Source organism: the organism of the source record quoted next, unplaced genomic scaffold (assembly GCF_019419815.1).
Source record: "Pyrus x bretschneideri cultivar Hongxiangsu unplaced genomic scaffold, Pyrus_bretschneideri_v1 Contig28, whole genome shotgun sequence".
Taxonomy (NCBI): domain Eukaryota; kingdom Viridiplantae; phylum Streptophyta; class Magnoliopsida; order Rosales; family Rosaceae; genus Pyrus; species Pyrus x bretschneideri.
The window spans coordinates 3011344-3024469 of NW_025999590.1; the positions used below are offsets into that span (position 1 = coordinate 3011344).

Consider the following 13126-nt stretch of genomic DNA (forward strand, 5'->3'; position numbering starts at 1 on the left):
TTGTTTTCCAGTTAATAATATTCATATTTTCATAGTTTGTTTATTTGGTACTCTAATTTTCAATTGATTCAACAACTATTCTTATTGGCGGTATATCTCTGTTTGTTTGTTTGTTTTTTTTTTTTTGGTTTTCCATTGTTGCCACAATCATCTTTTCCATACCCCACATTTCTTGAACTCTAAGGTCATCTCCAACCGAGCCGGCCAAAGGGCTATAGGTCAAAACATAGTTCGTTTTGACACAAAACCCATCTCCAATGAAGGGTTGGGCCAAAAAAATTTGAGACCTATCAAGCCAAAATATAGCCAAATGGCCAAATGGTTAAGCAAACATAACTAGCCTGCAGCCAACCATGAAAGTTGGGCCCAACTGTGTTGCTAGTTGACATCATGTAACCTTTTTTATTTTTATTTTTTTAAGACAAAATTTTAAAAAATAAATAAAAAAATTATATAAATACCTAGGCCATTTCTACACAATTTCTCACATCTTTTTTCACCCTTCCACACTATCTTACCTCATTTTAATGTCTACGTTGTTAACATGCAAGTAAAATTAAAATATTTAATAACATGAAACTTAAAACAACATTTAGCGACTAGTGGTCCTCAAAATATGTTCAGAAACCTTATTTTAATATGGTAGTTTAATTCAATTAACTGATAAAATTAAAGAAAAAACTTAAAATAATAAATTATTGAGGGGGCTAAAAATAGCCCCCTTTGGTTAGAGATTGTATATAGATATGGCATGACACTATTTATTAAAAAATAATTTCTTGTAGGACTATAATTTGGACGGGGCCTAAACATAGCCCCTTAAGTTGGAGATGGCCTAAGGTAACTGAAACCTCGCTCACCGAGTTCAACTTCACCAACGACACCCTCCGCTACGATCTTGCCCTTGATATTTCCTTACGAAACCCTAACCATGTATACTGTAACTATTACAATAACATTCAAGTCACACTTCTTACAAGAACCAAAGATTTGGGATGGCGAATTCGAACTTGTTTTACTAAGGAGAAAAAACACAAGTATATTGCCTTTGTCACTTGAAGGGAAGCATGACTTGGTGAATCTTAACGTTGAGGATCTTTCAAAGCTTAAAAGGAGTAACGGAAGATATTGTTGCGAAGCTTTATCTTCAAAATGCGTACACGATGTCACCAAAGCTATCGGTGAAATGGAGAGCGCAGAAAGGGTTTACATGTGACTCGAAGGTTTTCCTTACACCAATGTGGCCTATATGAAGGTATTCTAAGCCAATTATATATTGCCATGTAGTTTGACTTTTAAAATGAATGTACATAATTGACATGAAATACTCACCACAATCATACCCTTATCTTACGAACGTTCTTCTTGTGGATTCATGTAATTAGGTCACAGGTGGAGTTCAAATCATCTGCACATATTTTGTGTATGACACTTTTGTGGCCTTAATCATTGAATTAATATGTTTAAGTTTATGATAACAGAGTTAATAAGAGTTAAATTTATGAACACGTGTCAACTAATGATAGAGGTCACAGAAAAGTGACACGTAAAATGAGTGCAGAAAATTTAAACTCGTCTACTGTGTTAGTGTGATTATTGTTGGGCTAAGCTGGTACAATTTGTTCATGCAGTCCAATAATATTGGGCTACCTGGGCTACCTAATATATCTGAGCTAAAGCCCAGCTCACCTGTTCGACCCCGAGACATATGGAGGGTTCAAGCCGATTAAAACATAACAAAACAAAAAGCAGGAAGCCCTGCTTAAACCCTAAATCCCAACAATGGAGCTGCAGTAAGTCTGTCGTGGGCTTCCTACTTCACATTCCGGTTTTTCCGACCACCGCGTACTACTTGAAAATCTATAACTAATACTCCTCCTCCTCCCTATCGGCCGCACACCCGAAAAAACTTTAGAGAGAATATAATTAGACAAGAGTCATCGATATGTTTCCCACCTGATCGAAAAAAACCCTAGGGCAGCTGACTGAGAGAATTGGTTCAGATCGGCTCGGCACGGCCTGCAGAGAGAATTGGTTCTCAGGTAATTTCAAGATCCATATCCCAGAATTTGTGAGTGAAATCATTACTTTAACTTGTTATGTATATGCGTATAAATGTACATGGATAAATGAATGAGGGTTTTTTCTGTGATGATGAATACGATTTGATTGCTAAAATATTGATTGCATGTTTCTCTAATTTAGTTTTCTGTGGTTTCACATGTTCACGCCGTTTCTTTGCCGAGAACCAAAGAAACCTGAAATATGTATTGTAATGTGTTCTATACTGTATAATTTGGTTAGCGCCATAGATTTTGATTGGGTATTTTTTTAGTTAGGGTGTAGTTTTTTATTTTTTTTTTATTTTTTTGCCTAAATCCTAAACCCTAAACCCATTGGCAATGTGGTTTATATTGTTCGTTCATATTATAAGACAAGTTGGTAAAGGAAGGGAGATTAGGGTTTTTTTTTTTTGGTCCCTGTTGCTATTGTTGTCGTTGATTCTTCCGCAATTCTTCATTGGTAAGAGTTAGCAGATGATCATGATTATATATATAATTTGGTTTTTATCTTAATTTTTGTATCGGTTGAAGTTTTTTAGCCGAAATGTCTACATCTTATAAATAATTTTCAGAAAAAGGGTGACATATATTTAACAAGTATTTGATATTTTTTCCACAGCATTTCTGTCGAATATATCAGATTGATTCAGATATCTGAAGTGTCCGTATTTGAAAAATGAGATTGGCGAAGAGAGAAATGTTGCGAACAACCTTTCTTTTCAAAACAAAGAGAAAGATGTCGCCAAGAAAAAGGCTTAGTTCTAAGTTGACAGATGCTATTGCTGGAACAGACATCAAAGAAGCAGTTGGACTGACAGAAAATACCAAGGAAACGAAAACAAAAAGGGAACTTCCCGATTGGATTCCAGCAGCCCCTAACAATTCCAATGCGAATAACATGAAACAAAAAGTTATATTCGTTCTCGACAAGGCCTCTCTAACACTAGCTCATGTCGGAAACATAATTCGGGTTTTGAACCCCGACCACCACTCGGATTTCATGAGGAAAAAGAAACTTGATCCTTACGTACACCGCCCTGACATTGTCCACGACGCTCTCCACCAGATCATGACATCGAGACTCTGCATGTCCGGCAGACTAGAAGCCGTTTACATCAAAACGGATTGCGGCGTGCTGATTGAGGTTAGTCCGCGAACTGCCATACCAGCATCAATGGACAAGTTCTGTGACCTGATGTCAAAGGTGTTGCAAGATCTTAGGGTTGCGCCTAGGGGCAAAAGTGTCAGAGGCGGCATGACATTGTTTCGTCTGGTGAAGAATCCTGTGACTCGGCACTTGCCTGTGAACTCCTTCAAGGTAGGGCTTTCTTGCAGCGCAAGCAAGGCGGTCGAGTTGAGGGATTATGTCAGTGATTTGGGGGGTGCAGATGTTGAAAATTTGGTGTTTGTGGTTGGTGCAATGGCTCGTGGGGCGATTGATAGCGAGTATCTTGATGATTTGGTGTCGGTTTCTGGAGATCATTTGAGTGCTGCTTCGTGTCTCAGTCGTATCTGCATTGCATTGGAGAGAAAATGGAACATCTTGTGAATTTGTTGCAGTCAGTAGCATGGTTTTTCTATGTTCTCTTTATATTTTGTTTTTGTTAATTTTTTCTTTATTTTCTGCGGTATAATTACTCTGTTAATTTGGATGATCCCTTTAAATTGCTTTTGAAATTCATACGAGGATGAAAATCTGGCACTCAAAAAAGAAGTTAATCTTGTGATCGAAAAAAGTACTCACAAACTTTGAGTTAAAATTTTGATGATAAAGGAATTTCTGAAGAAATTTAGAAACATGTATAAATAAAAAACTAGTTAACCAAGATGTTATATTTGCTTTCTTGTACTCAAATTCGAACTCTAATCACTCAAATTAGGAATATATGTCATCCTATAAGGAACTTGTAATCAATTTCACTCATGTATTCAACTTTCGAAGTCCCAAATTCGAATTTTTTTTGTTTATTTTTATCTCTTAATTTTATTTTGATTCATTTTATCCAATTAGAGGGTTTTTTTTTAACTAATTGGTCTCTGATAGACATACCTCCTTATTTTGTTTTATGTCAAAAAAATCAATATAAGTGGTCCTTGATTTTGTCCATCGTAAATCATTTTGGTCATTCCGCGAAAATTTATCAATATCTTCGTTAAATTGTCATGTGAACAACCACATGACGACCTCTTTAAGAGTATTTTTGTAAAACTAACTCCTTCACTTAACAAGAGTACTGACAAATTTTTCACAAAATGACTAAAATGATATATTGTGTATAAGATCAAAAATCATTTCTATCAATTTTCATTGTCAAAATTCATAATAAGTACGCTTATCTCAAACCCCATTTTAACTATAAAGTAATAGTTATTGTTTTGGTAAAAAATAGAGTAATAATTAGAGTATAAAAAGAGAAAAGAGTTGTGAAAATGCTGCGTTGGTTATTTTGTTTCTTTTGGGCCCAAGGCCCCAAAAGAAACCCAAGAAAAAAAAATTGAAAATAAAGGCCGCATTGGCTATTTACTCCCATACAAACTTCGGTTGCGGAAAATTACCGCCGTTGTCTTGCTTGCTCGTATTTCTCCGTGTGTCTTCTTCCTTCTCGAGATTTCGGCACTGTGCGGAGAAATCAGAACTCGTCGTTGATCCAGATTTTTGCGTTCTTGGAGGTAAGCCGACCTTTCCCAATTTCTATACCTTTAGGGATAAATTTCAAAGCGTACAACTTCTGGGTAGTTTTCCTAGAGATTTTAATCTACATAAACCAAAGTAACTTTGAAATTACAGAAATATTATATAGCTTTTTTAATTTAATCAGGTATAGGGGAAGTGATTAGAACTTGATTCTTGAAGCTTCTGAGCTGACATCCGAAAGAGGTTAGCTGGAAAGACGATAGATTTTTTTATGGGTTTGATTTTTTTTTTTGGATTTGGGTTAGATGGGTTTGGTACAATTTGTGTAGAAAGTTGCTTCCTTTTTGCGTTACAAAAATCTCAGTGATTAAGTGGATAGGTTTCTGATATTTTGCATCCCTAAACTCAATGAATTTACCATCAATTGGTCTATCAGTTAGTTGAGTTGAATGACCGAGTTCATTTTCGGGCTTACCGCGTTCGTTAACATTTTCATTTGGAGTGTAAATGGAGGCTGTCCAACTGCGGTCTGCGGTCAAGGGCGGAACTAGAAATATTTACCAGGGTAGGATGGTATGGTGCCTACTGTCTTGAGAGCTGCTAAGTTACAATTCGAGTAAAGAAATGTGGCCTTTAGATGTTGGATGGGTGAATTTCTGCTAGAATTTGGGGCTAGTATTGTTGGAGCGGAGCAATCTAGGAAACATATCTATATATTTATTTTGGTAGGCGTAACTAGTAACAAGTTACTAGGTTTTCAAATTGTCTGCACTGGCAAGATTTAGCATCTGTATTTAATTGTGATGTATTGGTTATTTGAAACTTCATGCAGTGCATTTACCTTCTCTTATTTTCTCGTCTCAAGACTCTCAACTTTTAAATACTCGAAATTTTCAGGGGAGGCTAGGGCGAATGGCAAAGTCTTGCAAGGGCCTAGCAACGGAATTGGTCAAATGTCTTAGTGAGTGTGACTGCGTTAAGGTTGAGAAGCGGTCATTTAGGGAGTGTGCTGGGGAAAAGAGTCCATCAATATCAAGCGAATGCATTGGTCTGAGGGAAACGTACTTCAATTGCAAAAGAGGGCAGGTTGACATGAGGGCCAGGATCCGGGGGAATAAAGGCTATTGAGCAATGGTAACGTTTACCAAATTGTGAAACAAAGTTTTGTAGTTCAGTTGAGGCTTATGTTTACTAAATTATGAAATAAAGTTTTGGTTCAATAGACTTTATTTCTTGTATTATGATTGATTCTGTTCCTACATATTAATAGTCTCATTGCAGTAACCTGCAAAATTTAGCCAAATCTGAAGACAAATTGTTAATAATGGCTTACCATTGTACTAAGTGATACCCATAGTTTGATCAAATGTATGTTTTGTGTTCTACTTGCACTTTCATTCCAACACTATTGGCACGCCATCTTCCAATTTGTAGCTGTTTATTATACTATGATCTTATATTTCGATATCCAAAATTTCTATTCATGTATCATTTTCCAATGTTTTTCATCACTGATTCACTTATATCCTTGATAGAGAAAAAGAATTATGCAAACCTTGGCCTAGCATATTTAACTGGTAAAGCCATTATATCATAATCTTTCCCATGTTTGATGCCTGTCCACGAGTTATTGTAGTTAAGTCCTATAGTTTTGGTACCGTGCGGAGGTTTTGATTGAGTTTTTCATTAAGATTTATCAATTCCTTTACAGGTTGAATTTTTAATTTTTTGGTAGCATGTTATGAAATAGAATGTGGCAGTGATGATGAATCAAGATCATGTACTGAGGCATTTACTATGATGATGTTTCAAGCACTTTTTGAGCCACATTTATATATGTAGTAGTGAGATAGTCACTGTGCCATTATAATTGAAGTTTTCCATTTTGTTTTTCCATATTTTTTAGTTTCTTTGTTTTAAGTCTCGGCACTATCAGAGATTATGGGCAATACTTACATCATTCGGACTCAAACTAAACGATAGCACACTATTCGCCTGTGATTGGATTTGAGTAATTTTGAACCTGAACTTTGGTAACTGGTTTTCCTCGTTATTTAATTTCCTGCTTATGTTCTTACAGCAGGCGAATAGTGTGTTATCGTTTAGTTTGTGTCTGAATGATGTAAGTCTTGGCAATCATCTTTGAGTTATTATGAGCATTATAACTTGTTCCAGGCTTGTGGGTTCGGAATAGCGAATACATTGACGAGTGGTGGTGTCACAGCAGAGGGGACCATTGTAAGATATCGATGGTCCTTGTTTTGTGCTTGTGATGATTTGTGATAGGCAACTGCCATGCTTCTTTCGGGCTGTGCATGGTTTGCTTACTTGTCTGTGCTGTTCCCCTTTCCGCCTTCTTTCTGGTTCCTTTTCGTGTTTCCAACTTTCCACAATTGCAAATGCATCTGTTGTGATTTTCTTATGTTCCGCATGGAACGGGCAGCATGTCGTGGAATGCATTTATAGGTGAAAGTCGTATTCACGGCTTTTACATCTGTTCAGGCCTTAAGCTCCGGGTAACAGTGTTCGCTAATTCCATTTTTTATTTCTTTAGTTTCGTATGAAATGTAAGGGGATATTTGTTTGTCGTTAAAATATCATATACTTGGAGGAGAAAATAACTCGTAGAGTAATAAAAGATTTGTAGTCCGTAATTTTTAGAATGTGCCAAATTTTTTTTGTGTGGTCTTTGAGGTGAAATTGGAGGAAAGATAAGAGAAAATTAGATACGGTGGTTTGGACATGTGAAACGAAGGCCTATTGACGCTTCGGTTATTAGATGCGATTACGGGACAAAGTTTCAGGGCCGAAGGGGTAGAGGAAGATCTAGGAAGAATTTGAAAGAGACTTTAAGAAAATACTTAGAGTACTTAGATCTAACAGAAGACGTGGTACAGAACCGAGTGAAATAGTGTTCTAAGATTCATATAGTCGAACCTACCTAGTGGGAAAAACTTTGTTGTTGTTGTTGGTCTTTGAGGTGAAATTGCACTTTCAATGTGAACCTTGTGGTTTAAATTTTTTTAATTAAATTCATGTGGCGTGCCCCGCTAGCATGTGCGCCTCACATGCGGGTTAAAATTAAGAAAAACTAATAAAAATGATTTGAAAACTTTAAGGTTTAACGATAAGGACAAAATAAAAGGTAAAGTGAATAGTATTAGGATGAATTTTTTAGTGTAAAAATATAATTTTTCGTTAAAGTAAACAGTACCGAAAGTTTTTCGTTAAGGTTCTTTTAAAATTATCCTTTCGATCTAAATTTTTGAAGCCCAACTCATCTAATATTAGTTCGCCCTTCACATGTGCAGCTTCAATTTTTGAGTGAATGGTTTCACCATCAACGACCAACTCTGGAGGCATATACATCATCTAGCAACATCAGGGTTTGTAACCTATTTTTTAGTCAAATGTTTAGATTCACAATTCGATTTCGTTCACTTTGAGCCGCAAGCCTCAAGCCTCTCGATTTCTGTCAAATTCCCAATCTCAATGGAATCCTACGTCACCCCAAACTCGTAGATGTTTTGGCTTCATCGATCAATCTTTCCTGAAGGACAATTTCAACCTTGCTTGTGCTTTTGTTTAACCGAGGACTAACAGAAGTTTCGGCTCACCACAAGAGTTTAACTAACAATTATTTTACCACGAGAATCACATTAAAAGTGCACTGTCGCCGCATGGAACCATGAAAAAAATTTGGCCTTGAGATTGTTTCTAAAGGCAGAAGGGCAACTTCCTGGTTGTCTGTTTCGAGAGATTTTTCAGTGTGATCAGTACACAAGATGATATATCACGTGTCACTAAACAAATAGTGGGATATGTATGCTAAAAAGTTAATAACTTAAAAAATAAAATTTTTCATCATTCCTATTAAAACACATGGTGTACCCCTTGTGTTCCGTTACAATTAAAAATCTCTGGTCTGTTTCATGTGGCGCTGAAACGTTCTACGTAACCTGTTTCTTTCCGTTGCTTTTGCTTCGTCGTTTTGTACGCATGCTTCCATCCCCCAAAAGCCGAAAGCCCAAAAGCGCAAGTCGAAACCCGCAACACAAGCAATTGAAATATGGAAAAAATACCGTTCCGTCTGACTTGCATTGTGCCTTCCAATTCCATATTCCAAGTTCCACAAGCCGTCGATGGAGAAAATATCCTCGTTCGTAAATTCCCAGAGAGAAAATTATCCCACGAAACACACGTCCACACGTGTCCGGTCTCGAATCGGATGGTGCCAACATGCAGAGCACGTGCCGACAGCGACTCATTACATTAGAGGGTCTGGTTTGGTTTTGCTACGTCCAAATTGTTGGCAAGAATTCAAAGTTCAAAACCAACCTCTCCAAGCAAAAGGAAAAAGAGAATGCTTATTCCATGCAAAGACAAATACCAGCTAAGATGCCACGAATCTTCTGTTTATCTCCAAACGACGAACCACACTAGCTACAAACTTATATATATACCCACCGAAACCAACCAGTAAGTTTCATTTGTGTTGTCAAAGGAGCAATGGCAGCCGCTAGATTATTGCGCACGTTGAAGCCCATGACTTTTCATTCCTCCTCTTCTTCTCCATCTTCTCCGTCATCAACAGCACTGAAGTGTTCGAGCATGGCCGGAAGATTAAACGGAGGGAAGAAACTTGCTAGGACTGATAATGATAGTCATCATAGGAAGAAAAAACATACGGTGGCTGTGAAGGTGTCGAAAACCACATTGGCGGAGCCACAAGTTGAGAATAAGGGTGGACTACTCGTAGATTTGGCTTCCCTGGTCGGAAAGGCCACCCGTGCTTTGCCTATTCTACTGAGAACGGCTCTCAAACCAAAGTCTTTGAGACAGCAAGTCCAGATGTTCATTGAAAGGGTACATATGTCCGTTACATTCTTGTTCTCAGTTGTCAAAATTTATTTATTTTTATTTGGTAATTTAGAGTTACTTATATATACTTTATTTGTGCAGGGGATAATAGATTGCCGATTCTTTACGTTACTTGCAGTTGCGGGATCTTTACTCGGTTCAGTACTATGCTTTGTAGAGGTGAAATTTCCATTTTCCCTTTTTAATTGATTACATTGGAGGAAATCGAGCCTTGAAACTAGTTTAGCATTAATCGACACGTCCTTACATTCAACGTTTATATGAATGCAGGGTTGCTTGATTGTTCTAGAGTCATATTTCCAGTATTTCCATGCCTTGTCGCACAAGACGGATCAAGGCCATATGGTGCATCTTCTTATTGAAGCCATTGGTAAGTAAAGTACCCACATCCACATATGTGATATTCATCCTAATTATGCCTAATTATAATTTACTAATGATTAATACTTGTGATTTACAGATATGTTCTTGGTAGGAACCGCCATGCTTATTTTTGCAGTTGGGTTGTATGCCATGTTCGTGGGGTCAAAGGCCGCGAAAGAAAAGGGACAGCAGTTTTCCGACTCAAATTTGTTTGGTCTCTTCTACATGAAGGTAGCTTTCAGTAACTTTCTACATACATAACGTAAATATCTTCTAATATTTGTACCAACATAGATATCATTTCTAATTCATGTAATTATTATAAACATTTCAGGCACCTCCAGCATGGGTTAACATGGAATCAGTTTCGCAAGCGAAATCGAAAATAGGGCATGCGGTGGTGATGATACTGCACGTGGGACTTCTGGACAAGTTCAAAAGCATACCTCTCGTGACGCCGCTCGATCTTGCTTGCTTTGCTGGATCTGTGCTTCTTTCCTCTGCTGGTATCTTCCTTCTCTCCAGACTCTCTACCACTACGAAACCCCCAACTTCCGGCTGTGACGGAGTCAGAATTTTAGCTCAAGAGGGACCAAAAGTCTCATCCTAAAATGCTCTTCTGATCTAAAAAAAATAAAAATTTGCCATGTCCTAACTACCGACCACTATCATTTGAATTTGGTATGATGCCATTCTTGTCATCCTCTTCCTCACCTGAACCCTCATGCCCAGTACCCCGACTCAGATTCAAAATAAAGAGAGGGGAATAGAAAAATAAGAAAAAATAGAAAAAGCAAAAGTGATAATATTAAAAGACTTCAAGGAATAAAAACTTAAAAACAAAAATAAAAATAAGAACTAGCTCTCTCGTCTATTTCCCCTTTCTCTTTGGATCACATGAGCCCCTCAAAACTCACAGTGAAATACCCACGAGTGACAAATGGAATCCATTGAAAGAAACAAGGAAAGATTCTAGTTTTTTTTGAAATCAAAAGATAACTCTAGGTTTTTTTGTGTGAATAAAATGTCAAGGTAAACCCGGGATCTATTTCCCTCGTGGCTCCGCCCCTGGCTACTGGTGTACATGGAAGATAGATCATACAACTAACTGGTGACGGTGCCCACAAACTACTGGATTGGTTTATTAATTTATAACCCCATTCCTTTTTGTTGTATATACTGAGCAATATATACCGATACGTAGCAATACTCATCGAAATATTATATTTCTGTAAGCGAAAAAAGAATTATACTTCACACAGCAAGGGAAGATGATTTGGTTAATTAAAAGCTAGCCCTTCGATACTATAGATATTGTAATTCAACCATGATGAAAGTGTTGGAAAATATTAGTATTTTATGATTATTTGAGTTTGCTTGTTAGTTAATATATCGGTCTAATCCATCAGAATTAGGGTTTCTAGGTTTTGCTCTATATATAGCTTATAGTTTAGCATAAATAACATGTTAGTTACGATGTAGTCTTTTGAGATTTTGTAGCCGTTTCAGCATTCTCAATCTGTTTAATAATATTCTTATTATTTTGTAATCTTGTTCAGTCTAATATTTAACTTGATGTCAGAGCAGATTTGATTATTCGGGATTTAATCTGCTTCTGTTCGTTATCAGTGTTTGTCTTTTTCCAGTTTCGATTCGTGGAATATTTTGTTATTCGTGGAATATTTTGTTTTCTGGTTTGTTTTTTGGTTGTCATCCATAGTCGAAAAAAAAGAAAAAAAAAAAAAAAAGAGGACGTTTCTGGAGTTGAAGTTTGGACCTGTGCCGACGCTGGATCGAGTCGATCCATCATCTGCTATTGTTCCTGTATACGCTGTTGCCTGTAATCCCGACCAGTTTCCGCTGCCGTGCTGAACCCACCACCAGCCATCAGCCTTCGTACCGGGCCTGCCCCCTTCATCCGTATGTGAGCCATTCCACATACGCCATCGTTGCACCACTGTACCCATTGTATGCACACCTCCGTTGAATCCACTGCACTCGCAATTGTATTGTTTGTTCTGGAGAAAACCACTGCCCAGAAAGGAAGGTTGAAGGGAAAAAGAAAAGAAAACCGACGAAAAGAAAAGAAAATCTTTTTGGTTGTTTGTTTTTAGGCCCACACGGGCAAAGAATTAAAAATGGTTAAGTTTGATTTAGGCCCACACAAGTTGTTGGCTTTGTTTTGAAGTTGGGGGTATCTGCCGTTGCCGTTCGTAATGAACTCTCGAGTGTTTGGAGTGTTAACCTCTAGAGTGATAGTTGCTAGAATTTTTTGGCGTTGTTCGTTTGTTGGTACAATTGAGATATGAAAATCTCATTCATTTAGTGATGGGTTCTTTTCATACTCTTAACACTAGTCAGTCAGAATCAATTCGCCAGTTCACTAGTTTACACGTTCGTCAGTCAAGTCACAAGTTCACTAGTCAAGTCAAGCTCGCCAGTCGAGTCAAGTTAAGTTAAGTTTGTATACATGCCAGTCCGCCTAACGGAGCTAGTCCACATTTGCTTGTTTGCAAACCCATGTCGTATACCGCCATGAGTTTGACGAGGAGTGTTGGAAAATATTAGTATTTTATGATTATTTGAGTTTGCTTGTTAGTTAGTACATGGGTTTAGCCCATCCGAATTAGGGTTTCTAGGTTTTGCTCTCTATAAATATAGCTTATAGTTTAGCATGAATAACATGTTAGTTATGATGTAGCCTATTGAGATTTTGTAGCCGTTTCGGCATTCTCAGTTTGTTTAATAATATTTTTATTATTTTGTAGTCTTATTCGTTGCACACTCCGATATTCAACTGAAAGTATAAACTAGCCCTTCTTTTTCTCTGGCTTCTGTGTGTATACTTATATTCCCTACAAATAAACAATTCAATTACTTGTAATCAAATATTATTATTGTTAGTGTCCTTCCAATCTTACGAGAATTTGGTTTGTTTGCATATTGCATGCAATGCAATCAAACCAAATTCTCAACGATGAAGGATAGGACCCTTCCAACTACCAGATTATGAGCTAGTTAGTAGCTGGTTATGCACCTCAATAGTTAGGCTTGACAACCAAAAATTTGGTTTCATCAAATTTCTTGAAATAAATAATAATCTGTTGGTAAACCAACCCCTATAAACCTCCGAGTCCAAATAAGAGGCAACAAGCCAAACAAAGAATCAGCAGAACAGGCCGTG

The 13126-nt window shown here is 37.2% G+C and overlaps 3 protein-coding genes across 6 annotated transcripts; all 3 read left to right on the forward strand.

Annotated features, from left to right (window-relative positions):
• The first annotated feature begins 1756 nt into the window (after positions 1 to 1756).
• On the forward strand, positions 1757 to 3744 carry LOC103955458 (ribosomal RNA small subunit methyltransferase NEP1-like). The gene is made up of 2 exons (XM_009367355.3): positions 1757 to 2042; positions 2683 to 3744. The coding sequence occupies exon 2, from the start codon at positions 2740 to 2742 to the stop codon at positions 3610 to 3612; it is 873 nt and encodes a 290-aa protein (XP_009365630.2). The 5' UTR covers positions 1757 to 2042; positions 2683 to 2739; the 3' UTR covers positions 3613 to 3744.
• Positions 3745 to 4583: 839 nt separating this feature from the next.
• On the forward strand, positions 4584 to 8287 carry LOC103955459 (cytochrome c oxidase assembly factor 5). 4 transcript variants are annotated; one of them, XR_007259867.1, is made up of 4 exons: positions 4584 to 4733; positions 5596 to 5832; positions 6874 to 6936; positions 8010 to 8287. XR_007259867.1 is itself a non-coding variant. In XM_048588268.1 (3 exons), the coding sequence occupies exon 2, from the start codon at positions 5611 to 5613 to the stop codon at positions 5824 to 5826; it is 216 nt and encodes a 71-aa protein (XP_048444225.1). In that variant the 5' UTR covers positions 4584 to 4733; positions 5596 to 5610; the 3' UTR covers positions 5827 to 5832; positions 8010 to 8287. The 4 variants fall into 4 exon arrangements, 3 of the variants coding, with proteins under 3 accessions (XP_048444225.1, XP_009365632.1, XP_009365631.1); XM_048588268.1 differs by lacking the exon at positions 6874 to 6936; XM_009367357.3 differs by lacking the exons at positions 6874 to 6936; positions 8010 to 8287 and adding an exon at positions 4883 to 4941 and having other exon boundaries at positions 5596 to 6089.
• Positions 8288 to 9164: 877 nt separating this feature from the next.
• On the forward strand, positions 9165 to 12436 carry LOC103955460. Its single transcript, XM_009367358.3, has 5 exons — positions 9165 to 9564; positions 9661 to 9738; positions 9850 to 9949; positions 10040 to 10173; positions 10277 to 12436. The coding sequence occupies exons 1-5, from the start codon at positions 9208 to 9210 to the stop codon at positions 10550 to 10552; spliced, it is 945 nt and encodes a 314-aa protein (XP_009365633.2). The 5' UTR covers positions 9165 to 9207; the 3' UTR covers positions 10553 to 12436.
• The last annotated feature ends 690 nt before the right edge of the window (positions 12437 to 13126 follow it).

Coding starts and splice junctions, on each gene's coding strand:
- LOC103955460 (XM_009367358.3), top strand. CDS start 9,208: ATGGCAGCCGCTAGATTATTGCGCACGTTGAAGCCCATGACTTTTCAT. Junction 9,565..9,660: donor TCCAGATGTTCATTGAAAGG/GTACATATGTCC, acceptor TTATTTGTGCAG/GGGATAATAGATTGCCGATT. Junction 9,950..10,039: donor TCTTCTTATTGAAGCCATTG/GTAAGTAAAGTA, acceptor TGTGATTTACAG/ATATGTTCTTGGTAGGAACC.
- LOC103955458 (XM_009367355.3), top strand. CDS start 2,740: ATGAGATTGGCGAAGAGAGAAATGTTGCGAACAACCTTTCTTTTCAAA.
- LOC103955459 (XM_048588268.1), top strand. CDS start 5,611: ATGGCAAAGTCTTGCAAGGGCCTAGCAACGGAATTGGTCAAATGTCTT.